This window comes from Ceratotherium simum, chromosome 22, assembly GCF_057802395.1.
Source record: "Ceratotherium simum simum isolate JZ-2026a chromosome 22, ASM5780239v1, whole genome shotgun sequence".
Classification (NCBI taxonomy): domain Eukaryota; kingdom Metazoa; phylum Chordata; class Mammalia; order Perissodactyla; family Rhinocerotidae; genus Ceratotherium; species Ceratotherium simum.
In genome coordinates, this window is record NC_141921.1 from 13,157,034 (window position 1) to 13,181,767 (window position 24,734).

The following is a 24,734-nucleotide window of genomic DNA, read 5'->3' on the forward strand; positions in this document are numbered from 1 at the left end:
AAAGGGCCGGCCCCGTGGCTTAGCGGTTGGGCGCGCGTGCTCCGCTGCTGGCAACCTGGGGTTCGGATCCCGGGCACGCACCAACGCACCGCTTCTCTGGCCATGCTGAGGCTGCGTCCCACATACAGCAACTAGAAGGATGTGCAGCTATGACATACAACTATCTACTGGGGCTTTGGGGGAAAAAATAAATAAATAAATAAAATTATAAAAAAAAAGAAAAGACTCAAGTAAATAAAATTAGAAATGAAAGAGGAGAAATTACAACGGATACCATGGAAATACAGAGGATTATAAGAGAATACTATGAGAAATTATATGCCAACAAATTGGACAATCTAGAAAAAATGGATAAATTCTTAGACTTATACAACCTCCCAAAATTGAACCAAGAAGAAATGGAGAATCTGAATAGACCAATAACAAGTAAAGAGATTGAAATAGTAATCAAAAACCTCCCAAAAAATAAAAGTCCAGGACCAGATGGCTTCTCCAGTGAATTTTACCAAACATTCAAAGAAGATTTAATACCCACCCTTCTCAAACTATTCCAAAAAATAGAGGAAGATGGAACACTTCCTAAATCATTCTACGAGGCCAACATCACCCTGATACCAAAACCAGACAAAAACAATACAAAGAAAGAAAATTACAGGCCAATATCGCTGATGAACATTGATGCAAAAATCCTCAACAAAATATTGGCAAACCGAATACAACAATACATTAAAAAGATCATACACCATAATCAAGTGGGATTTATACCAGGGACGCAGGGATGGTTCAACATCCGCAAATCAATCAACGTGATACATCACATCAACAAAACAGAGAATAAAAACCACATGATCATCTCAATAGACGAAGAGAAGGCATTTGACAAGATACAACATCCATTTATGATAAAAACTCTCAATAAAATGGGAATAGAAGGAAAGTACCTCAACATAATAAAGGCCATATATGACAAACCCACAGCCAACATCATACTCAACGGGGAAAAACTGAAAGCCATTCCTCTGAGAACAGGAACGAGGCAGGGCTGCCCACTCTCACCACTCCTGTTCAACATAGTACTGGAGGTTTTGGCCAGAGCAATTAGGCAAGAAAAAGGAATAAAAGGAATCCAAATAGGTAACGAAGAAGTGAAACTCTCACTATTTGCAGATGACATGATTGTATATATAGAAAACCCTAAAGAATCTGTTGGAAAACTATTAGAAACAATCAACAACTACAGCAAAGTTGCAGGGTACAAAATCAATCTACAAAAATCAGTTGCATTTCTATATGCTAATAACGAACTAACAGAAAGAGAGCTCAAAAAGATAATACCATTTACAATTGCATCAAAAAGAATAAAATACCTAGGAATAAATCTTACCAAGGAGGTGAAGGACCTATACAATGAGAACTACAAGACATTATTGAAAGAAATCCATGATGACATAAAGAAATGGAAAGATATCCCATGCACGTGGATTGGAAGAATAAACATAGTTAAAATGTCTATATTACCTAAAGCAATCTACAGATTCAATGCAATCCCAATCAGAATCCCAATGACATTCTTCACAGAAATAGAAAAAAGAATACTAAAATTTATATGGGGCAACAAAAGACCCCGAATAGCTAAAGAAATCCTAAAAAAAAGAACAAAGCAGGAGGCATCACAATCCCTGACTTCAAAACATACTACAAAGCAATAGTAATCAAAACAGCATGGTACTGGTACAAAAACAGACACACAGATCAATGGAACAGAATTGAAAGCCCAGAAATAAAACCACACATATACGGACAGCTAATTTTTGACAAAGGTGCTAAGAACATGCAATGGAGAAAGGAAAGTCTCTTCAATAAATGGTGTGGGGAAAACTGGACAGCCACATGCCAAAGAATGAAAATGGACCATGTGCTATCGTCATTCACAAAAATTAACTCAAAATGGATCAAAGACCTGAAGGTGAGACCTGAAACTATAAAACTTATAGAAGAAAATATAGGCAACACACTATTTGACATTGGTTTTAAAGGAATCTTTTCGGATGACATGCCTACCCAGACTAGGGAAACTAAAGAAAAAATAAACAAGTGGGACTTTATCAAATTAAAGAGCTTTTATAAGACAAATGAAACCAGAATCAAGATGAACAGACAACCAACCAGCTGGGAGAGAATATTTGCAAAGCATACATCTGACAAGGGGTTGATCTCCATAATATATAAAGAACTCACACAAGTGAACAACAAAAAAACAAACAACCCAATCAAAAAATGGGCAGAGGAAATGAACAGACACTTCTCCAAGGAAGATATACAGATGGCCAATAGGCACATGAAAAGATGCTCAACATCACTAATCATCAGGGAAATGCAAATCAAAACAACACTAAGATACCACCTCACGCCCGTTAGAATGGCTATAATCACCAAGACAAAAAACAACAAATGTTGGAGAGGATGTGGGGAAACAGGAACCCTCACACACAGCTGGTGGGAATGCAAACTGGTGCAGCCTCTATGGAAAACGGTATGGAGATTCCTCAAAGAATTAAAAATAGAGATGCCCTATGATCCAGCCATCCCACTACTGGGAATCTATCCAACGAACCTGAAATCAACAATCCAAAGAGGCTTATGCACCCCTATGTTCAGTGCAGCTTTATTCACCATAGCCAAGAAGTGGAAGCAACCTAAGTGTCCCTCGACTGACGACTGGATTAAGAAAATGTGGTATATATATACAATGGAATACTACTCAGCCATAAAAAAAGACAAAATCGTCCCATTTGCAACAACATGGATGGGCCTGGAGCGTATTATGTTAAGTGAAATAAGCCAGAAAGAGAAAGACAAACACTGTATGATCTCACTCATATGTGGAATATAAACCAACACATGGACAGAGAAAACTGGACTGCGGTTACCAGGGGCAGTGGGGGTGGGGGGTGGGCACAAGGGGTGAAGGGAGTCATATATATGGTGATGGACAAACAAAAATGTACAACCCAAAATTTCACAATGTTAGAAACCATTAAAACATCAATTAAAAAAAAAAAAAGAGTGAATGGACTAAAGAAATGTCATAGGATTGACTGTCAGTGCTGACAGACTCCTTGAGGTCCATGATCACAAATTTAGATGTCAGCACGGTGTGTTTTTCTCCAGCCACATTCAGCTGTTTAGACACAGGTGCAGAATAGACAGAGAGTTGGTTTAATTATGGTTGGAGTTTTGTCAAGCAGGTATGAAAGAAGGGTAAAGAGGCAAGGGAACTGAAGGTACATGCACAGGAATGATTATACTAGTCCATGAAATGTTAAGTTGGATAAGGAGGAAAGCAGAGGCATGAGGCGACTGACAATGAAAAGACGGTCAGGGGCTGGCCCAGTGGCGCAGCAGCTAAATGCACGCGCTCTGCTTCGGTAGCCCCGGGTTCATGGGTTCGGATCCCGGGCATGCACCGATGCACCAGTTGTCAAGCCATGCTGTGGCAGCGTCCCATATAAAGAAGAGGAAGATGGGCACAGATGTTAGCCCAGGGCCAATCTTCCTCAGAAAAAAGGAGGATTGGCACTGGATGTTAGCTCAGGGCTAGTCTTTCTCACAAAAGAAAAAGAAAAGACAGTTAAAAAAAAAAAAAAAAAACAATGGCCCAGAAGTTCCAAGAGCTTGAACAATTTTTGGAGAGGAAATTCTAAAAGGAACGCAAACTAGAGAAACAGAAGATGATGTGAAGGTCAGAGTGTGGCAAGCTCAAAACTAACGTTTTAAAGGTGGAACAATGACTGGTAAAGATGAAATATATCTCATGAACATGCAAGTAGGAGGCTCCAGTTGATATCAATTTTTCCCACCAATTATTTACTGTACATCCACTGGATGCACAGCTGTAGCACAGAGAAGAGGAGAGAGTCTTTGGGAATTAACAATGAGGCACAACGCTAAAACAGAAAGGTGGTCAACTACGTCTCACTGACAATGCGTTTTGTGTGAGCCCTTACTCCCAATAACATCTAGCCTCTATTCTCTCCTTAGAACTTTTGCTCTTCCTCCAAGACTAGCCCTTGATCCAACAACCTCAGTTTTCAAACCCCTTTGGAACACGAAGTATGTATATTAATGATGAAAAACAATCAACACCTACTGATGAAAAGTAATGATTACCAAGGTACCACAGGGATTTCACCAATTAAGTACAAAGCTAGGTAGTAAATCTAGCAGAGAACCATACAGAAGATAAGATTAGCAATGAAGAAGACATAGTGATTGCAATATTTGGCTGCCTCTGATGGTCCTGATCATAGGTCACCATGAGTAACTGTGGTGAAAAAAGCTTTTAGGTTGATCTTTAGGCTAAGGGGCATCCAGTAGAACAAAGATGGGAAAACTCTGTAAGCAGACGTGTCCGACCTCATCAGGGAACACTATCAAACCTGCTTCAGTCATTCCAGGCTCTCGGCTCCCAGTACCTTTGATGAAATCAAATCTTCCAAAGCTAACAGGTTTTCAGGAGCTGGCCCTTACCCATATTACTTCTGGATAAGAGGGGAGGAAGGGCTAATAAACTTTCTGTACTGAAAACTCAGAATTCTCAAATGCCCATGTCTCAATCCTACATTCTATCTTCCACACAGCTGCCAGAGTAATCCAGCTAAAAAACAAGACCATCCTGCTCCCCTACTTATTACTCTTTTACACAGTACTAAAGACCTTCTACAATCTAGGCTCCTTTAGTCTCTTAACTCACTACGCCTTCAATTTCAAGCTCCAACAATACCAAACTATCGCTCCCTATACACAATATGCAGCTTCCCTTCTATGCGCTTTCTGCCCTATGCTTTTGCCAATGTATTAACATTATGATGCAGAGGAAACAGAAGATGCTGATTTCCATGAAAATTCCTTAATGGTGCTGAGGGAATTCTAGGAACTAAAATTGAATTCCATCTTCCTCCATCCTCAAAAATGTCTCATTTCCTTTACTTGCCTATTTCTATCATACTTCTATTATTACTCAAACCACCCAAATTAAAAATATTTGAATCATTTTCTACTCATTCATTCATTCAATAAATAATTACTTAGCACCTATTGTGAGCAATGCCCTTGACTACGCATTATGGTAGATAAAATGATGATATAGTTCCTACCATCAATAATCTACAACTTAAAAGCAGAAATGAAATAATACAAAATGAATACAAAAGGACAGAAGTACTAAAACATTGATTCATTCATCCACTCATTCAGCAAATATTTATTCAGAACCTACTGTATACTTAGAAATGGATCAATGTGTTATAGAAACAAAATGAGATATGAGATAAGAATTAATATTTATTAAGCACCTATCTACTATGTGCTTTCTAATCATTTCTTTTTTTTTTTTTTTTTTTTATTTTCCCCCCAAAGCCCCAGTAGATAGTTGTACGTCATAGCTGCACATCCTTCTAGTTGCTGTATGTGGGACGCGGTCTCAGCATGGCCGGAGAAGCGGTGCGTCAGTGTGCACCCGGGATCCGAACCCGGGCCACCAGCAGCGGAGCGCGCGCACTTAACTGCTAAGCCACGGGGCCAGCCCCATTATTTCATTTAATCTTACAGAACCCAAGCTTTCACTTTGTGGGTCTCCAGTGAATTTCAGAAGATACACAGATTTCCTGAAGCCCATCAAGGATCTTCTAAGGATCCCACGTGGAAGAACAACTTCACAGAACAGTTTCTGTGGCATGAGTTAGGCCTGGAAGCTTGAGAAGAATTTTAATGGGCAGAGGCAGAGAAGAAAGACCTTTTCAGATGAATGATTAATTAAAATAAGTATATGAAAGTGTCTAGCAGTAAACAAATATTTACTGAATGCCCATTACATACCAGTTAAAACACTAAAAGCTGGGGATACAATGATGAATAAGACAGCCTCTGAGGAGTTTTTTCTCTGATGAGAGACTGACAACCAATTAGGATATTTGTTAAGCAAATATCTGTTCCAAACACCAATACATATCTATGTTTCAAATAAATATTCAAACTAATAACTACATTTCAAATACTATACTAGGCCCTAGGTATACAAGAGCAAATGAAACAGTCTGGGCCTCAAAGAACTTACTAACAAGAGACAGAAGACAACAACTGTATGCTCCGATGGAGACAAAGCAAAGTCTCAGGAACCAAGAGAAGGGGCATCTAACTCTGATTCCAATAAGAAGTGTTAAGTATCAAGTAGACCTGGAACACAAAGGTCTTCAGACTTTATTCTGTGGGTAATAAGAAGCTAATGAAGGTTTCCGAAGATAAAGAAATCAATGATCATTTAATAAATATTTATCTATCACTGGAACTCAAGTAGGCAATGCATTCTAATTTTTTTTTAACAGAATGCAGAATAGATTAGAGGCTAAAAGACTAAAAAGCAAAATAAAGGCAGTTAAGGTATTGCAACAACCAAGACAAAAGTTTATAAATGCTGAATTAAGGTGATGACAATGACAATAAAGATTCGAAAGATGTCATGAAGGCAGAATCAGCAGAACCTGGATAAGGGGGTCAAGGCAGAGAGAGAAGTCAAAGACCATGGACACAATTTCAAGTGTGATGACAAGAAAAAGGAAAGACACAGGGAGAAGCATATTTTAATGGATTCTATTTTAATGATACAGTAAGCCACTGACCTACTAGATATCCAAGTCCTGCATCCTGTTCAGAACTTATTCCTAAATACTGGCACAGTATAAAGTATCCCAAGCATGACTCCATGTCATGAGAAACAGAGAACAAAGTCATTTGTGAGAGGTGGATGCTTGTTGATCAGCTAGGTTCTTACCCCCTGAATGAATGGAATCCATCCAGCCTCAACACACACAACTGAAATTTTTATCTTTTCAAAATCAAGTAATTTCAAGTTATGGATTTTCAAAGACACTATCCAATTATAAAAATCACAAATATTAAGATTCACAAACGCAGAGTCTACGGTGGAAACATTAAGCACAGAAATGGAAATGTAGAGCTAAGGAAAGAGGTCAGGCCTAGAGACTCAAACACTCTACCAGGAGGTTCTGTGACACAACGCCATGAATAAAAGAGGACTACAGACCCTTGTTCCACATCCTACGCACTTGCCATAAATAGGGTAAGCCTGTTAAAAAACAAAGTACAATTAAGGAAAGAGCTAAGGACAAAGGACGTATCCTCAAGGAACATTTAGAGGACAGGAAGAGAAAACAGACAAAAGACATATAAGAAGCAGTCAGAGAGATAGGAGTAGAATGGACATTACAACAAAAGAGAAGAAAATGTCAAGAAGGAACACATGGGCAATAGTGACAAAGAGTTCAGAGAGGATGAGAACTGGGGAAATGCTACCAGACTTAGTCATTTAAAGGACCCTGGGGGCCGGCCCTGTGGCTTAGCGGTTAAGTGCGAGCGCTCTGCTGCTGGCGGCCCGGGTTCGGATCCCGGGCGCGCACCACATTTCCGGCCATGCTGAGGCCACGTCCCACATACAGCAACTAGAAGGATGTGCAGCTATGACATGCAACTATCTACTGGGGCTTTGGGGGGAAAAAATAAATAAATAAAATCTTTAAAAAATAAAAATAAAAAATAAAGGACCCTGGGACTGCTACATCTCTCCCTGTGTAATTCTTTCACAGTGAAAACTTTTCACAAGTAGTCATGCCTTGCTTTTTAATTGAAAAAAGGAAGAAGTTTGGGCCCGGCCCCGTGGCTTAGCAGTTAAGTGCACGCGCTCCGCTGCTGGCAGCCCGGGTTCAGATCCCGGGCGCGCGCCGACGCACCGCTTCTCCAGCCATGCTGAGGCCATGTCCCACATACAGCAACTAGAAGGCTGTGCAACTATGACATACAACTATCTACTGGGGCTTTGGGGGAAAAAAATAAATAAATAAAAATTTTTTTAAAAAAGGAAGTTTTAGTATCCATCCTGGTACAGTCACACAATGGAAAACTACACAGCAATGAAAAAGAACACACTGTTTCTACAAGCAACAACATAGATGAATCTCACAGACGTGATTTGAATGAAAGAATCTCGTCACAAAGTACCAATTGTACAAGTCCATTTACATGAAGTTCAAGAAGAGGCAAAACCAATCCATGGTAACAGAGACTGGGAAAGTGGTTACCTTTGAAGGAGGGTAATAATTGGGAGAAAGCAAAAAGGAGCATTCTAGGGTACTGGAAATGTTCTATATCTTGATCTGAGTAGTGGTCACATGAGTGTATTCATTCTGTAAAAATTCAGAGCCTGAATGAACCTTTGACTTGTGCACTGTATATAAGTCACACTTCAATTAAAAGTAAATAAACAAACATACAAACTTATTGGTGACCTTGAAGACATCAGTTTTGGGAGAGTTTAAGTGTAGAAGCCAAACCGTCATGTGAGGAATGCATACAAGGTGAGGAAGCAGAGACAGTGAATACAAACTCATATTCCAAGAAGGTTACTGGTGAAGCAAAGAGGAGATAACAAAGTAGCTTAGGTTTGTTACACAATTCAGGGAAATTGTGTTGTTTTGTTTTTACTTGAGGTATATGACACAGAAAAAATAACATATATAACAAGGGCCTACAGCAGATGAGAGGGAATGAAATCAAGGACAGAGAGATTAGCCTCAAAGAGCGGAATGAATACTTCTTTCTCTGAGACTGAAACAAAGGATGAGGGAACACAGAAATTGTGATGAGAGGGAAAAATCAAGTAACCTTGAAGTCTTTAGTGAAGCATGCAATAAGGTCAACTGGACCAGGTAAATTAAGTCAGGAAAGGATCTGGGCTTTAAGTACATTTTAAAAGTTTCAAATAGGTACTGCAGAGAATATATAAGACAAGGATGAGGGAGCAAATTACAGCAAGAGGACAATGCTCAGTGGCCTGAAAGCAAGGGCAGAGACAGCCAATGCTGCAGTCTACTCAGGGCTGGATGGAGAATAAAAGAGGAAAGAACAAAAGGGGGAAAAAATCAAAGTGCTAGCATGTGCATCACTGAAACGATATAATAAAAAATGATGTCTAAGGAAAACACTTATTTAACTGATGAGAAAGAGGCAGGAGACCTAATAGAAATCTTGAAAGATTCAAAGATGAAGTCACTAGGGTCTCAAGTAGAGCTGTGCAAAAGGAAAGCTGTCACTAGAGTTCATTACTGCAGAACATTTTTCTGCAAATCCCACAAGATCAAGGACCACATATTCTTTCACTGAACTTCCTACAGCTACAAATGGTAACCTCCTCCCTGATAAAACTGACCTTTACCCCCTACCTGTAAAGACACCTACACTTGATTAATAATTTTATCTGAACACATCCTGTCCATTCAGAAACTCCATGAATATTTTTACACTGCTTTCTGTGTTTTCCCATCAAGGTGTTTTCAGTGGTAAACTCCTAGAAGGCAGAGCGTGTATCCATGAATTCTCTGTTCACAGCACTGGACTTGGGATTGCACACACGCGGGTGTTTTAAAAAGTGCTTTCTCGTGAAAGAGATCGTTACTGAGGAGAACCTTAACAGTGATTCTGAACACATTCCTACAAGACTATAATGATGGCCAAATCAGAGAATGCTTAGGAATGACATCCGTTTTTATAACTGTCAAGATAACCTCTAGAAAATAGAACACTTACTACACCATATTGACTTTCCCTACCTTACACTATTTACCCCTCTGGATAACTCCTCAATACCCCTTTAGTAAGCCCCTTCTTCGCAGTTCATTTACTCCCAGCCCACATTTCACCCTCCTTTCTTCCCACCCAGAAACCCTGACTACAAACACCCAGAGGACCATTTTTTCACCCCTCTACTCCCCTATTTCCCATTCAACCTCAGGCCATTACTTCCATTTCTCCACCCCGCATTTTTCTGCCTCTCTAGACCTCCCATTCCTCCTGCCGAATTACTCAGTCCCCACCCCTCCGACGCCCTAAGCCCAAGTCTTCCCGCCCGAGATCCCCCTCCCCCATCGCTCCCATTCAGGCTTCCCCCTCCCCATCCTTTCCCTCCCGGCCCCCCTCCCGCCCTACCTGCTCTTTGACCTCGGGCACCGTGGGCCCGGTCCGCTCCTCCAGTCGCTGCCTCCCGGGCGGCGCTCGCCGGCGCGGGGGCAGAGGCTGGGGCTGGCGCTGGGGCTGGGGCAGCTCCGCCGCCCGCTGAGCCCCATCCTCCCGGCGGGGGGCCGGCGGCGGCGGCTGCGGTCGGTCGCGGCCGCGGCTCCGCTTCATATCTGCGGCTGGGCCCCGCGGGCGTCAGCGCCGCGACCGTCGCGGCCCCGCACCGCCCCGGGCCGCAGCGCTGCCGCACCAACCACCGCCCGCGGCCACCATGCCCGGGCGGGCGCCCGAAGCCACCGACCCCAGCCCGCAGCTCCCCCGCGCTTTCTGGGGCCTCGAGAGCCGCGGCCTCCTCGGCGCTCCTTACGGAGGCGGCAACAACATCGCCGTCGCCTCGTCTTCTCCCACCCGGCACACGCTCGGCTGGCCACCCGCCGCCTCCGCGGCTCCACCGCCCGCCAGCCCGCCAGCCCGCCAGCCTCTGGGCCGTCACCGCCCCTCCTCTCCCCTCCGGCGCGCGCACCCGGAGCCCGCCCTCCACCTCCGGCCGCGCGCGGCCTCCCGCGCACGCGCCAGCGAACGGTCGCGAGAGACCCGCCCGTGGCCCCGCCGCTTGGTGGGGAGAGCGGAAGGGGGCGGGGCTCCCGCTGCGCCGGCCGCCGCTGCGGACGCTCATTGATTCTTTCACTCATCCATTCATGAAATTGTGTGGCGGTCAAGCTAAATGCTGGGGATGCAAAAGTGAGTTCGAACTGATCAGTGTCCTCAGTGTCCTAGGGGGAGAGGGACAGGAGCGGGAAGGAGGCGAAATATACAACTAATGAATAGAACACTAATGCATGCCTTTTTATTGAGCACCTGCCAACCGTCACCTTCACTTTGAAGGCAGGTCTGCTCATTCTCATGTTACAGATAAGAAGACCGAGGTGAAGTGACGCACCGGGTCACTCAGCAAATAAGTGACCAAACCAAACAGGACTCTGGCTTTTCTGTCCCTTTCCACTGTTTCCTGCTGCTTCCGGAAAGCAAGACAGGGTGTGGAAAGTACTATAAAAGAGGAAGAAGTGATGGATTCCTTCTAAGGGGAAGGGAAGGACAAAAAGGCTTCCGGAAACATCCCCATGATTCCCCACTGACAATGAAGTCATCATATTATAGCCTAGTCCAGCCTGGCCACAGCCAGTCCAGCTGTGGCCTGGGTAGCTCAGCCTGCCACCTCCAGTGACTCATCTGCTCAGCAACGTGGCTGTAGCTCAACCCTGTCTGGCCTCCTTCTGGCTTCAGCTGGTCTGCCACAACGTTGTACTTTTCCTCTTTGACTTGACCAGATTTCTTTCCCAGAAGCCTTTCCTAAAGGCTTCACCCATTTTTCCCAGGCCTCCTCCCTGAAACTTTTCTGAGAAATAATAATAGCTAACATTATGGAATGCCTACTGGATACAGACACAGTGCATTCAGTTCACACATACACAAACAGGAGGTAAGTTGTATTATTTCCGTTTTACAATTGAAGAGACTGAGGCTCAAGTTACATAACATGCTCAATATGACACAGCAGAGCCAGGACTCAGACCAAGGTATGTCAGATTCCAGAGCTTACACACACAATCAATGTACTCTATAGTCTATCACCAGTTGGCTCCTATAGTCCCTCTTTCAGTTCCTTGCCACCATCCATCCAGTTGCCTCAACTAGAAACCTGGGAGTCATCCTAGGCTCCTTCCTTTCCATCCTGCCCCCATATCCAATTAATGAACAAGTCCTGTTGCTTCTGTAAGCTTACTGTCTCTCCAGTCTGTCTCCTCTTTCCATCCCACTGGCACCACCTCAGCTCAAGTCTTATCTTCTCTCACCTACTTGACTGGGAAAGCTTTCCAACTAGTTCACTTACATCCAGTCCCTTTCTCTTCAGACCCATCTTCCAAAAAGCCTTTATAAGAATCTTCATATAATATATTACTCTCTTGTTTAAAACAGTTAAATGGATTTCCACCATCTTCAAGATAAAGTCTAAACTTACTATGGTTAGTAAGGCCATCCAAAATCTGGTCTCTGCTCACCTCACCTCCTATTAATCCCTGCTGTACCAACTATTTGTAGTTATACCAGCTGTTTATAGTTCCATGCATCCATGAATGTGGCCCCCTGCCACATTCTTGGTTACAAATAACAGAAACAAACTCTGACCGTCCTAAGCCTAAGGAGGAATTTATTGGAAGGCTATATAGAGAGGCTTACAGAACTGAACAGAGATTGGAGAAGCAGGCTTATGAAACTGGCAGGAAACAAGGAGCCTCTACAGACTGCACATCAGGAACAATTTCAGGACACTATCACCATCACTCCCACATCACCACCAGACAATGTGCTATGCTGCTGCCACACACCTCTGCAAAGAGATTCTAACCTTCTCTCCATAATTGCTTCACCATTCCAGATTCACAGTCTCTGGTAGGAGAATCCACTGACTCAGCCTTGGTAACTTAAGGACCAGAACTCCATTCTAATTTCTCACCTTTCACTCTAGGGACTCAGAAAGTCAGTGTGGCACACAGACTCTAAGGTGGCCTTCATGATCCATCCCCTCCCCACTGTTTATGCCTTTGTGTAATCCTCTCCCCTTGAGTGTAGGTGGGACTTGTGACTTGCTTCTAACCAATAAAATATAGCAAAGGTGGTGTGATATCACTTCCATGATTATGTTACATTACATAAGACTCTGTCTTGCTAGCAGACACACTCTCACACTCCTAACGGCTTGAAAAAGTAAGCTACCATGTTCTGAACTGCCTATGAAGAGGGCCATGTGGCAGGAAACTGCAGGCAATCTCTAGGAGCTATGGGCAGCTTCTGGCCCCCCAAAAAAAAGAAAATAAAAGAAAAAGAAAATGAAGTGCTCAGTCCTACAACTACAAGGTAACTAATTCTGCAACCTGAGTGAGCTTGGAAACAGATCCTTCTCCAGTTGAGTCTGCAGATGAGAACACAGCCCAGACAATACCTGGACTCCTGATCCATAGACACTGTGAGATAAATATGTGTTATTTTAAGCTTATAAGTTTGTGGTAATTTATTACATAGTAATAGAAAACTAATATGGCCAGATACTCACTTTGTCAGCCTCCCATCATCCAGAGATAGCCATGTGACACAATCTGGCCTGAATCCACTCTTACCCCTATCTTCCCCAGCTTAATAAATGACAAGCCATTTTTTCAGTTGCTCAGGCCAAAACCTCAGAATGATCCTTGAGTCTTCTCTTTCTCACACTCTTCACATCCATTCCATTAGAAAATCCTATGCAGGGCCGGCCAGGTGGTGAAAGCTGTTAAGCGCGAACACTCCGCTGCGGCAGCCTGGGGTTCACCAGTTCAGATCCCGGGTGCGCACCAACGCACTGCTTGTCAAGCCATGCTGTTGCGGTGTCCCATATAAAGTAGAGGAAGATGGGCACGGATGTTAGCTGAGGGCCAATCTTCCTCAGAATAAAGAGGAGGATTGGCAACAGATGTTAGCTCAGGGCTGATCTTCCTCACAAAAAAAAAAAAAGAAAATCCTATGCAAATTAAGAAGGTATTACAATTACCTGGGAGAGAGGTGATGATGATAAGTACTAAGAAAGTGGTAATGGTGATGGAAGAAAGTAGACGGATTTAAGAGAGACTCAGAAACTAGAAACAACAGGACCTGTTGACTGCATCTGGGTAGAAAGAGAGAAGACTTAAGAATGATTTCCAAGTTTCTGGCTTGGACATCTGAGGTAGGGTACAGTGGAGAAGGAGAAGTTTGAAGGAGATTATGATTAATTGTTTTATGAGGAGATCAGCCCTGTGGTAACATCTACCAATCCTTTTTTCTTTTTTTTTTTTGCTGTGGAAGACTGGCCCGGGGCTAACATCCGTGACCATCTTCCTCCACTTTATATGGGACGCGGCCACTGCATGGCTTGCCGAGCGTTGCGTCGGTGCACGCCTGGGATCCGAACTGGTGAACCCTGGGCCGCCACAGCAGAGTGCGCGCACTTAACTGCTTGCGCCACCGGGCCGGCCCCCTGATTAATTGTTTTAGATGTGTTTGCTCTTAAGTGCCAATGAGATACTCAAGTGAAGATGTCCGGTGAGCTGTTGATTAAATTGATTTAGAGCTCAGAACTGAGGGCTACTAGTGTTTAGATGTGTAACTAATATAAACTGTTCCATAATCTTAGAGTATAAATGTGATGATATCTCTTTTCTTTTTTCCAATCACTCAGAATCCTCATGTCATATTGTCAGGAAGTCTAGTATCTCTCCTTAATTTATCTAAGAACTCCAAGGTTCTTGTATGTTCTAAAAGGTAAATATGGTAGTTAGCTATTGTTATATAACAAACCACCCCAAAATCTGTGGCTTAAAACAAGAACCATTTATTTAGCTGACAATCCTGTGGATCAACTCAGTGGTTCTTATGGTTTTGGCCAGTTTAGCTGATCATTGCTGGGCTTGCAAATGCATCTGAAGTCAGCTGAGGATTGGCTGGTGGCTAGACAATCTAGAATGGCCTTTCTTACACGTCTGGTAGTTGGCAGGCTATTGGTCATAGCAATAGGAGCAACTAAGTCACATATCTCTCATCATCCAGTAGGCTAGTTTGAATTTCTTCACATGGCAGCAGTAATAGGGATCCCAAGAGAAGAAAAAAAATAGCAAGCCTCAACATGAAAGCACTTTTCAAGTCTTTTTTGGTGTCACGTTGGCAATCGTGTCATTGCCAAAGCAAGTCATAAGTCACAAAGCAAGTCATTGTCAAAGCAATTCAGTGTGGGAAGGGACTAAAGTTACATGGGAAGGGAGAGTAGATTCAGAGAGAGGAAGAATTTGTGGCTATCTTTGAAAACTACTCCAAGAAGATCAGTCCCATTTCCACAGTCAAGTCTAGCTAGAATTAGATTAGTCCATTAGCATCATTGATTCCTGGGACCATGTTATGGACTGAATGTTTGTATCCCCCCAAAATTCATATGTTGAAGCCCTAACCCCCTAGTGTGGCTATATTTGGAGATGAGTCCTCTAAGGAAGTAATTAAGGTTAAATGAAATCATAATGGTGAGGCCCTGATCCAAGAGGATTATTATTCCTATAAGAAGAGACACCAGAGAGTACTTGATCTCCCTCATTCCTTGCACACATACACCATAGAAGGCCATGTGACTATCTAGCAAGAAGGCAGCCATCTACAAGCCAGGAAGAGAGCTCTCACCAGAAATCGAATCAGCCAGAACTTTCATCTTGGACTTCTAGCCTTCAGAACTGTGAAAATAAATTTCTATTGTTTAAGCCACCCAGTCTATGGTATTTTGTTATGGCAGCCCAAGAAGACTAATACAGACCATATAAGGTGTTCCCAATTCAACAGAGGGAGGACAATCCCATTCCCTCAGTGCCAGCTCAGCCAAAGATGCCCAGACCAGAGTTCTCACAATTGCAGCTCCTAGTCTTGTGCCTTTTCAGATTCTGTACATAGCACAGTCACTTACCAAGGAAACAAGCAGTCCCAGGACAAGTTTTCCAAGGAGCCCACGTCCTAGGGGACTGCAGTTCTTCCTCTTAAACACTCAAAATAGAGAGAGTCTAATTATGCCCCCTCTCCCTAGACAATGATTACTTGCTAATTCTCCTAAGGGAGGATAATCTACACATACCCTCTTGGAGAAGGCTGCTTTCAGTGATACTAACATGCTCTACTCTTCTATGAAAGACTCCCTACGTGATTCAAAGGGGTGCACGTTACTCTTCTAAGAGTCAGCTTCAAGGATTCCTTATTATAATTATGGCAAAAACAGACACTTGTCCCTCAATATCTATTCTCCCCTTTTTCTTTTTTCTTTTTTTTAAGATTGGCCCTGAGCTAATACCTGTTGCCAATCCTCTTCTCTTTTTTTTTTCCCGTCCTCAGTACATAGTTGTATATTCTAGTTGTAAGTCCTTCTAGTTCTTCTATGTGAGCCACTGCCACAGCATGGCTACTGACAGACAAGTGCTGTGGTTCTGCACCCAGGAACCGAACCTGGGCCGCCAAAGTGGAGTGCACTGAACTTAAACCGTTAGGCCATCAGGGCTGGCTCCCCCATTCTTCTGTTATTGGCCACCTAGAATAAAGACAAATTTTCCAGCTTTCTTTGTGGTTAAATATAGCCTTGTGACTAGGCTCTGACCAATGAGATATAAGCATAGGTGATGAGTGCAACTTATGAATTATGTTCTTAAAGGGAAAAAGTATGTCTTCTCTTTCTTCTTTTCTCCCTTTTTCCAGCTTGTTGCTTAGAAAGTGGTCATGATAGAAATCTATCTTAGACCACAGGGATGAGAATACATCCTAGGGAAAGCAACGCAACAATGTAGAAAGTTCCAAGATGGAACTCATGGAGCAGAGCTGCCATCCTTGCCCTCTGTACTATTATGTGAGAGAGAAATACACTTCTATCTTGTTTGGCACTGTAATTTTGGCTGTCTGTTACGTGTAATCAAACCCCCATCATCACTTAATATTGTGATTTCTAGTACTTATACTGCTAGAGAAGCTGATGGATTACAAATCTTGGGCAGGGCACTGGCTACAGATGGAAATTGAAGACATATTAAATACTTTAGGATGCACTTGGCAATAAGGGAAACAGGAATCTCGGGGAAATCCAAGAATAAAAGTATAGCTAGCCTTGGGGAATTTGGAACTGAAAGCATCTCTAGGACCTTCAGCAACAGGAGTGTAGAGCATTTTACTCTATGCTCTGTCATTACCATGACTAAGTTTCTTTCTTGATCTCTGATTTAATTCATGTGTCTTTTTGCTTTTCCTCCCAGAATCAATGAGCTTATTTACCCTCTGTTCTGTATTATTGCTTTATATCATCACTTCTGCCTGCCAATGTTTTCTACGTAGCCAAAACTTTGTCTTGATCATGGCCTCTTCTCTACTAGTTGTCCTCTTTCCGCAATTTTAGAAACTTCATGTCTTGTTTCTAATGTCTGATTCATTCCCTACTTCCCAACTCATTTGCCTAAGGATAAGAAGCTAAGTGGCTAAACTTTACCTCTCAAGTTACTTTAATAGCTGCTGGATAACGTACACATTAGTCAGAGGTATGTTCCTGGTCCAAATAGCAATGTCTGGGAATTGGGAAGATTGGTGTCATGTAGTGCAGAACACGACTGCCTAGGACTATCCCTTGACAGAGGTATAGGAGGGATAATTTTCCATAAAGGGGGATGGTAGACTTGTCTGGAGCTTTGAGTCACTTGTCTTGGACAGATATATTGGAGGGGAATAAAAGTGGAGGCCAGGAACCACTTAGGAGTCTAATACAGAAGAATAAGTAAAAGTGATCAGGTGCTTGTTAGAGTTTTATAGTAGTAGGGCTGGAGAGCAAGGACAGATTGAAGAAATATTAAAGATGTAGAATCTACAAGACTTAATGAATAGCCAAATAGGGCAAATGAGCAAATGGGACGAGTCAGGGATGATCCTCAGGATTCTGGCTTAAATAACCAAATGGATGGTGATGTATTTCACTGTTTTAGAGAATACTGAAGAAACAGCGTTTCATAATTTCATTCACTCGTCTATTCACACACTCAAGTATTTGTTTAATCTCGCATGAAAGAGAAATATTAAACAAATGAACTCACTGGACACTACAAAGAAGTGCAATTTGGGGACTGTTTATTTTGTGGTGCCTATGAGATATACCAGATGGATGTATGGGTCTGAAGTTCAGGGTACACTCTCAGCCAGATATACATGTGATAGAATGAAAATTATTAACAAGCAAATGCTCACAACTTTCCCTCCTATCCCTGAGTCTTCCCCTGGCCAAGAGAGTCTTGTGGATGCCAGATTGCTTCTTTGGACATTGGGAATGCAGGATAAGGAAAATGAGAAATAGGAAGAATAATTAAAGGGATAAAAGAAGTAAAACAGTTCAAGAGGCTAAGTTGATCTACTTGGGAAGGAGCTATAAGAGGGGAGGAAAAGGAGGAGGGTAGAAGACAGGTAGGAAAGCAGAGAGAAGAAAAGAAAGCTGTGTGGGTGGGTGAGAGTAGTTGTTTTGTGGTGTGTGAGGGAAGTAAGTAGGAGAGGAAGAGGCGCTGTAATAAGTATTGCTGCAAATCCTCTTCTCAGTTCCCAAGCAATGCCTGTAAAGGACATGCGTCATTTTGAAGTTACTTTTGGCTGCTGAACTGTGTACTTCTCTAAATATGATTCCATGTAAAGATGGAGCCACGTTGCCCTCCCTCATTCATTAAGGGTTACATATAAATTTGGGAGTGTATAGATGGAAGTTGAAGCTGTGGAGATGTATATCCCACATATATATATATATGGAGCCCAACATTTTAGGTACGGATAGTGAATGAAAAGTTGATTTAAAAAAGTGAGGAAGACTACAGATTCTAAAAGCATCTTAAACTCACAGACACTCCATAGTTGCAAACATATGGCAGCTAGAGACTAAAAAGACTGTGAGCATTACAATTTCAGAACACAATATAAATGTTATAATCTGTGGCAATGTGAAATAATAATATACTTATATAATAGATGTTGGGAAATAGAGAGGTAAAATAGTTGGATTTCCTCATCTTTCACTATTGGGAGGGCAAAAGATATTGTTCATAGCTAATAAATAATAGAGATATAAGCTTATTTAAAGGTTATTTACAGGTATACAGGTAATCTTTAGAAGAATTTTTAAAATAATGTTTGTCATTAACTAAAATTACACGTTAAAGAGGAAGGAAGGGAAGTGAGAAGGGGAAGAATAGTAATTTTGTCATTGTGGAGAGTAGAAAGTTAATAGATAAAGCCTCAAGAAATATAAGAAAATGTTATAGTTATAAAGTAACCACTGAAAGAACTAAAAACTAACTGCAAACTTCCAAGTTAGCAGAAGGTACATGCACAAAATAAAACAAAGCAAATATAAATCATATAGTAAAGATTAAAAAAACAATACATCATCATCTTAAAACAAAACATTCTTGACTCTTCAGAGCAGAAAGAAATTTAGAGATCATCTGGAGCAGAGCTACTCCAAGTGTAATCCTCAGATCCAAGCCAGTTGGCAAACTGTTTGTTACTGGTCTATAAAGAGATGAGTAAAGAAACTGAGAGCAATTTCTTAAAAAATATTTATAGCAATTTGGCAGAGTAATTTTACGTCTGTGAATGTAATACTAAGAAATTTGGTATGTCTTTGTGTTATTTCATTTTTTCCAGTTGTTTTTATTGTATTTTACAATATATTAATCTTTGTGATCAAAAAAAATTTTTTTAAGTCTTAGTTAAGAAGCACTACTCTAGAGCAGCAGCAACAGCAACTTCACCTGGGAACTTGTTAAAAATGCATATTTATTGAGTTTCCTTTATTTTAGGCATTGAGCTGGGTAGGATTCTCTGAAAGAACCACAATTAAGCTAATCTGATGGATGAGTAGACATTAGCCAAGCGAATATCTCCAAAGCTCATGCTCTTTATGTTTTACTATGTTACCTTCGTATATTCCTGAATTCATTCATTTAACAAACATTCAAAGAGTGCCTACTATATGTCAGGCCTTATTTCTGTTGAGCAACCTGAGATGAACGTGATCCTTGGACCCACTGAATTTATAGTTTAAGGGGGACTTCAACCTTTATAGGAGTTTATGTCTTGAATTTCTATTAAGTTCTGCTTTCTATTGTTCCATTAGCAACCCAGTACCAGACAGTTTTAACAACTGTGGCACCCTAGAATTTTTCAAGTTGGTTAGAGCTCTCTACCCAATAGTAGCATCTCTCTCTGTCTCTCTCTCTTTCTGTCTCTCTCTCTCTCTGTCTGTCTCTCTCTCTCCCTGGTTTCCTAAACATTTTACTAGAGCAGTCAGCCGTTCTTGACACAATTGACTCTCTCCTTTGTGAAAAGCTACTTTCTTCTCTTGGCTTTCAGAACACGGTAGTCTGAGTCTACCTCCTACCTCTCTGATCACTCCTTCTCTGTCTCTTTAAGATGGCTCCTCGGCTACCTAACTTTTAACTGTTGGCATTCTTCAGCGCTCTGCCTTGGATCTTCTACTCTTCTTACTCAATATATTTTCCTTAGGTAATCTTCTTTGTTTTTTCTTTGTGAGGAGATCAGCCCTAACATCTGCCAAGCCTCCTCTTTTTGCTGAGGAAGACTGGCCCTGGGCTAACATCCGTGCCCATCTTCCTCCACTTTATAAGGGACGCCACCACAGCATGGCTTGCCAAGCGGTGCATCGGTGCACGCCCCAGGCCTCCGCAGCGGAGCGCCCGCGCTCAACGGCTTGCGCCACCCAGCCGGCCCCTCCTCAGGGGATCTTATACATCCCCATGACAAAATACCATCTATGCTGCTATTGACTTTAAGATTTATAACTTTAGCTCAGATTTATTTTCTGAGCTCTTAACTACTTGACATATTCACTTCGATGTCTCTCAGGCATCTTTAACAAATGCGTCCTTAATGACCTTTTTCCCCTTCTTACTCAGTTTGAATTTCATGGTCATTCAAATTCACATGCTTGCACATACCGTTCACTCTTTTGTCCCTCTCTTCATTTGGCAAAAACAAAACCCTGCTTAAATCCAACTCTTTGCCTCCTCTTTGTATATATTGCTGCAGCTGAACGGGGCTGCGGAAAGTATGCAACCATGCAGTCAAGTCATAACCATTAATCTCAAGTTGGCCTTATTATTCCCATCAATCCCACTGTATGTCCCTAGTCCATTCACTCTCCCCTCTCCCAGATGACTGTTTCATACCTTCCTACCAACCCCCTAATACATTCTCTCCCATTCTCACGCTCAGATAATGGCCTTGCTTTCTACTTCAGAAGACAACTGCCACAGAATCCCACCATCACATCCTCTCACCTGCCAGCATCTGCACCCACATATTTTGTTTTTCTGTCTGTTGTTATAGATGAATTACCCATGTTCCTATCTAAAACCAATCCCTCCACTTGTACAATAATTCCATTTTCTGTCATTTATTCAAGAACATCACTCCAGGGCCGGCCCCGTGGCTTAGCGGTTAAGTGCACGCGCTCTGATGCCGGCGGCCCGGGTTCGGATCCCGGGAGCGCCCCGAGGCACCACTTCTCCGTCCAACGCGAGGCCGAGTCCCACGTACAGCAACTAGAAGGATGTGAACCTATGACGTACAACTATCTACTGGGGCTTTGGGGGGAAAAAACTGAATAAATAAAATCTTTAAAAAAAAAAAAAAAAAAAAAAGGAGAACATCACTCCAGAAATGCTGCCCTCTCTCTCTTATGTCATAAGTTTCCCTCTCTCTCCTGGATCATTCCACTCGTATACTTAAAGTTACTCTTATCCTCACTTCTGCCACCAGCTACTCCTAATATTTTTTGTTCTCTGTCCAGCAAAATTTCTAAGAATGTTTGTCTGTGTACACTATCTCCAATTCCTCTCCTCTATCTTATTTCTAAAAGTCTTTTTATTACAAAATTTAAAAACATATACAAATATTGAGAGAATAATATAGTGAATCCCTATGTACCCATTCCAAATATTCCACAATTATGAACATTTGCCATGTTTGCTTCATCTTATCTTTTTTATTTCTTTTTGTTGCTGTACTACTTTAGAGCAAATCCCCGAGAGTATGTCATTTCAACTCTAAATACTTATATGTATTTCTAAAAACCCAGAAAAATTTCTTATATAACTACAATATCATTATCACCTTTTACAAAATTAATAGTTATTCCTTAAAATCAGCTGATATCCGGTCCACATTCAAATTGTTCAAATGTCTCCAAAATGTCTTTATATAGTTCGTTTATCCATTCTCTCTTCAATGCATTCCAATTAAGTTTCCCCCTACCACCACTCCACCAAAACTTCTCTGGTCAAGATCATCAATGTTCACCACACTATTAAACCCAATGATCAATTTGCATCTTATTTGATTTCTCAGCTGCATTTTATATATTTGCTCGCTCCCTACCTCTTTTACTTTTAGGGAAAATTATATAATGAACCATCATGTACCATTACCATCCAGCCTATATAATTATCAACATTTTGCCAATCTTGTTTTATTTATGCTCCACATCTTTTTTTTTCTGGAGTATTTAAAGGAAATCCTAGGCAGCATACAATTTCAATATGTATCTCTATAGGTAAGGACTTTTAAAACATAACCATAATTGCATAATTGCAACCACATCTAACAAAATTAATAATAATTTCTTAATATGATCTAATACCCAGTCTGTGTTCAATTTCCCTCTTTTGTCACAAAAATATCTTTTTGCAATTGTTTGGAAAATTCTTTCCAAGCAACATCCATACATTGATTTGGTTAATATGTCTCTTAAGTCGCCTTTAAGCTAAAACAGTTTCCCGTCCCCACTTTTTATGCCATTTATTTGCTGAAGAAACCAAGTAATTTGTCCTACAGAATTTCCCACCTTCTACATTTAGCTGGTGGGATTCTTGTGGCATCATTCCTATATTCCCCTATCCTTTATGTTTCCCTGAAAGTTAGTGGTTATATTTGGAAGCTTGATGAGATTCAGGTTCATTTTTCATTTTTCTTCGCAAAAATACTTCACAGGTGACGCTATGTAGTTCTCATTGCATCATATCAGGAGGCGCATAATAACTTGTGGTTCTGCTTTCAGTGACAATAATAAGACTGATGAATAGGTTCAGTTACTGTGAACTTGATCTATCCATTACAGATTTTCCCATCAACCATTCGTCTAATGGTTTTAGCAGACAATGACAATCATTGCCTAAATCTATTTTTGCATTTGGGAATCTAAGACCAATATTTCATTTTACAGAAAAGCCAAAATATGTGCCTGATTCTTTTTTTCTGTTTACCAATTTCCAGAATAATGACTGCCCTACCAGCTCCAAAGGAGACCACTAAGTTTTGGAGGTTTTTTAGGGGTAACTATGGTCTTACGGTTTCAATCCATTTTAGTCATCATTCTTTGATGTTCAAATTACCCCATTTTTGGCCAGTGGGAGCTCTTTCAGGTTGGCTCTTGTGTCTTTTCAACCTTTTGACAAACCCCAGTAGTCTTTGGTAGTTTCCTTGCTCTCTGGAAAAGAAGGTGTCCCAGGATTATTTTGTACATTTCTTGCATCAAACCTGGAATCAGCCCATTTCCTCCTTCCTGATGTATTTTTTCACCTAACTGACATCTGATAAATGGCACTTCTATCCATCTAGTTGCCTAAGCCAGAAACCTAGGAATCATCTTTGATGCCACTAACTCCCTCATTCCCTACATGCAGTCAGATCACCAAATCCTCTTGGGTCTATATATAGAGAAAAGTCTCATTTTGTCCACTTCTCATCTCTACTGCTACCTCTTTAGTCCAGGCCACTATCATCTTTCATTTGTACAACTGAAATAACCTCTAATTAGATTACACATTTCTATTTGCCCCTTCCAATCCATTCTTCATCCAGCACTGGCTTTTTAAAAATATAAGTCAAGAGGCTTTATTTACTATATTAAACTGAGCACATGTTTTTTGTTTTTTTTTTATAATTTTATTTATTTATTTATTTTTCCCCAAAACCCCCAGTAGATAGTTGTACGTCACAGTTGCACATCCTTCTAGTTTCTGTATGTGGGACACGGTCTCAGCATGGCCGGAGAAGCGGTGTGTCGGTGTGCACCCAGGATCCGAACCCAGGCCGCCAGCAGCAGAGCACGTGCACTTAACCACTAAGCCACGGGGCCAGCCCTGAGCACATGTTTTGACAATTCCCCCTCCAAATATCTAATTGACTTTGTACCATAGATAAACAAATAAATAAAATCCAGTTTATGATAAATTCCTACAAGATCAAAAGCAGACACAATCAATGGTCCTGATAATGTTCTAGTTACTTGGGCAGATGATAGATTTGCCAGTGTTTATTTTACTATGCTTCAAGCTTACATATATGATACACATGTTATTTTGCATGTATCTATGCAAGACATATTTATTGTTCACTAAATATCCATATGGTCCCCTATATTTCCCAGCATTCTTTGCAGCTAGGTGGGATCATGTGACCAGGACTGACCAATGGGCTATGAAAAGAAGTCAGATACATGATTTTCAAACCAAAATGTAAAAGAGGGACTGTAAGTTTGCCATGTTCTCCCTCCCCCTGTAGGTGATTGTAGGGACTCATTGGAAGCAGCTGGAGTTGTTGAGTCATCACATGGAGGACAGCTAACCTCTAGAGTCAGACTGGACTTATCAGAATGAGCAAGAAATAAGCCTTTGTTTTTGTAAGCCATTAAGATTTTAGAGTTACTTTCTAGCCTAGCCTATCCCGACAAATACAATATCTAATACTACATAATTGTTAAAAAACAAAAACATTTTTTACAGATAGGATTATATTGATGGATAAACTGGAGTCGAGAAAGCCACAGTCAAGAACGTGCACAGAAAAGGCTAAAACGGAGGTGGAAATAGACTTCCTGAGAGAGAGAATTTCTAAATTGGAGTAAGCAGGAGCAGAGAGCATCTGGGAAGGGAAGCAGAGATCAAGATATTAATTGCAACACTGTCTGTAAAACAGCGGCACTACTTAGCATTCTTCTCTCGCTCCACAGGTAGCTGCTA

General features: G+C 41.4%; 1 protein-coding gene across 5 annotated transcripts in view; it reads right to left on the reverse strand.

Moving 5' to 3' along the window:
* The window catches only part of MAST2 (microtubule associated serine/threonine kinase 2), a 229,096-nt gene extending 218,535 nt beyond the window's left edge, over positions 1-10,561 (reverse strand). For 4 of the 5 annotated variants that reach the window (XM_087446018.1, XM_087446020.1, XM_087446019.1 and 1 more), the window contains exon 1: positions 10,057-10,560. In XM_087446018.1, the coding sequence (XP_087302144.1) occupies positions 10,057-10,254 (198 nt within the window). In that variant the 5' untranslated portion in view covers positions 10,255-10,560. Of the gene's footprint in view, positions 1-10,056 lie in introns of all 5 variants that reach the window. The other variant, XM_087446021.1, reaches the window with a different exon arrangement.
* Between the last annotated feature and the right edge of the window lie 14,173 nt (positions 10,562-24,734).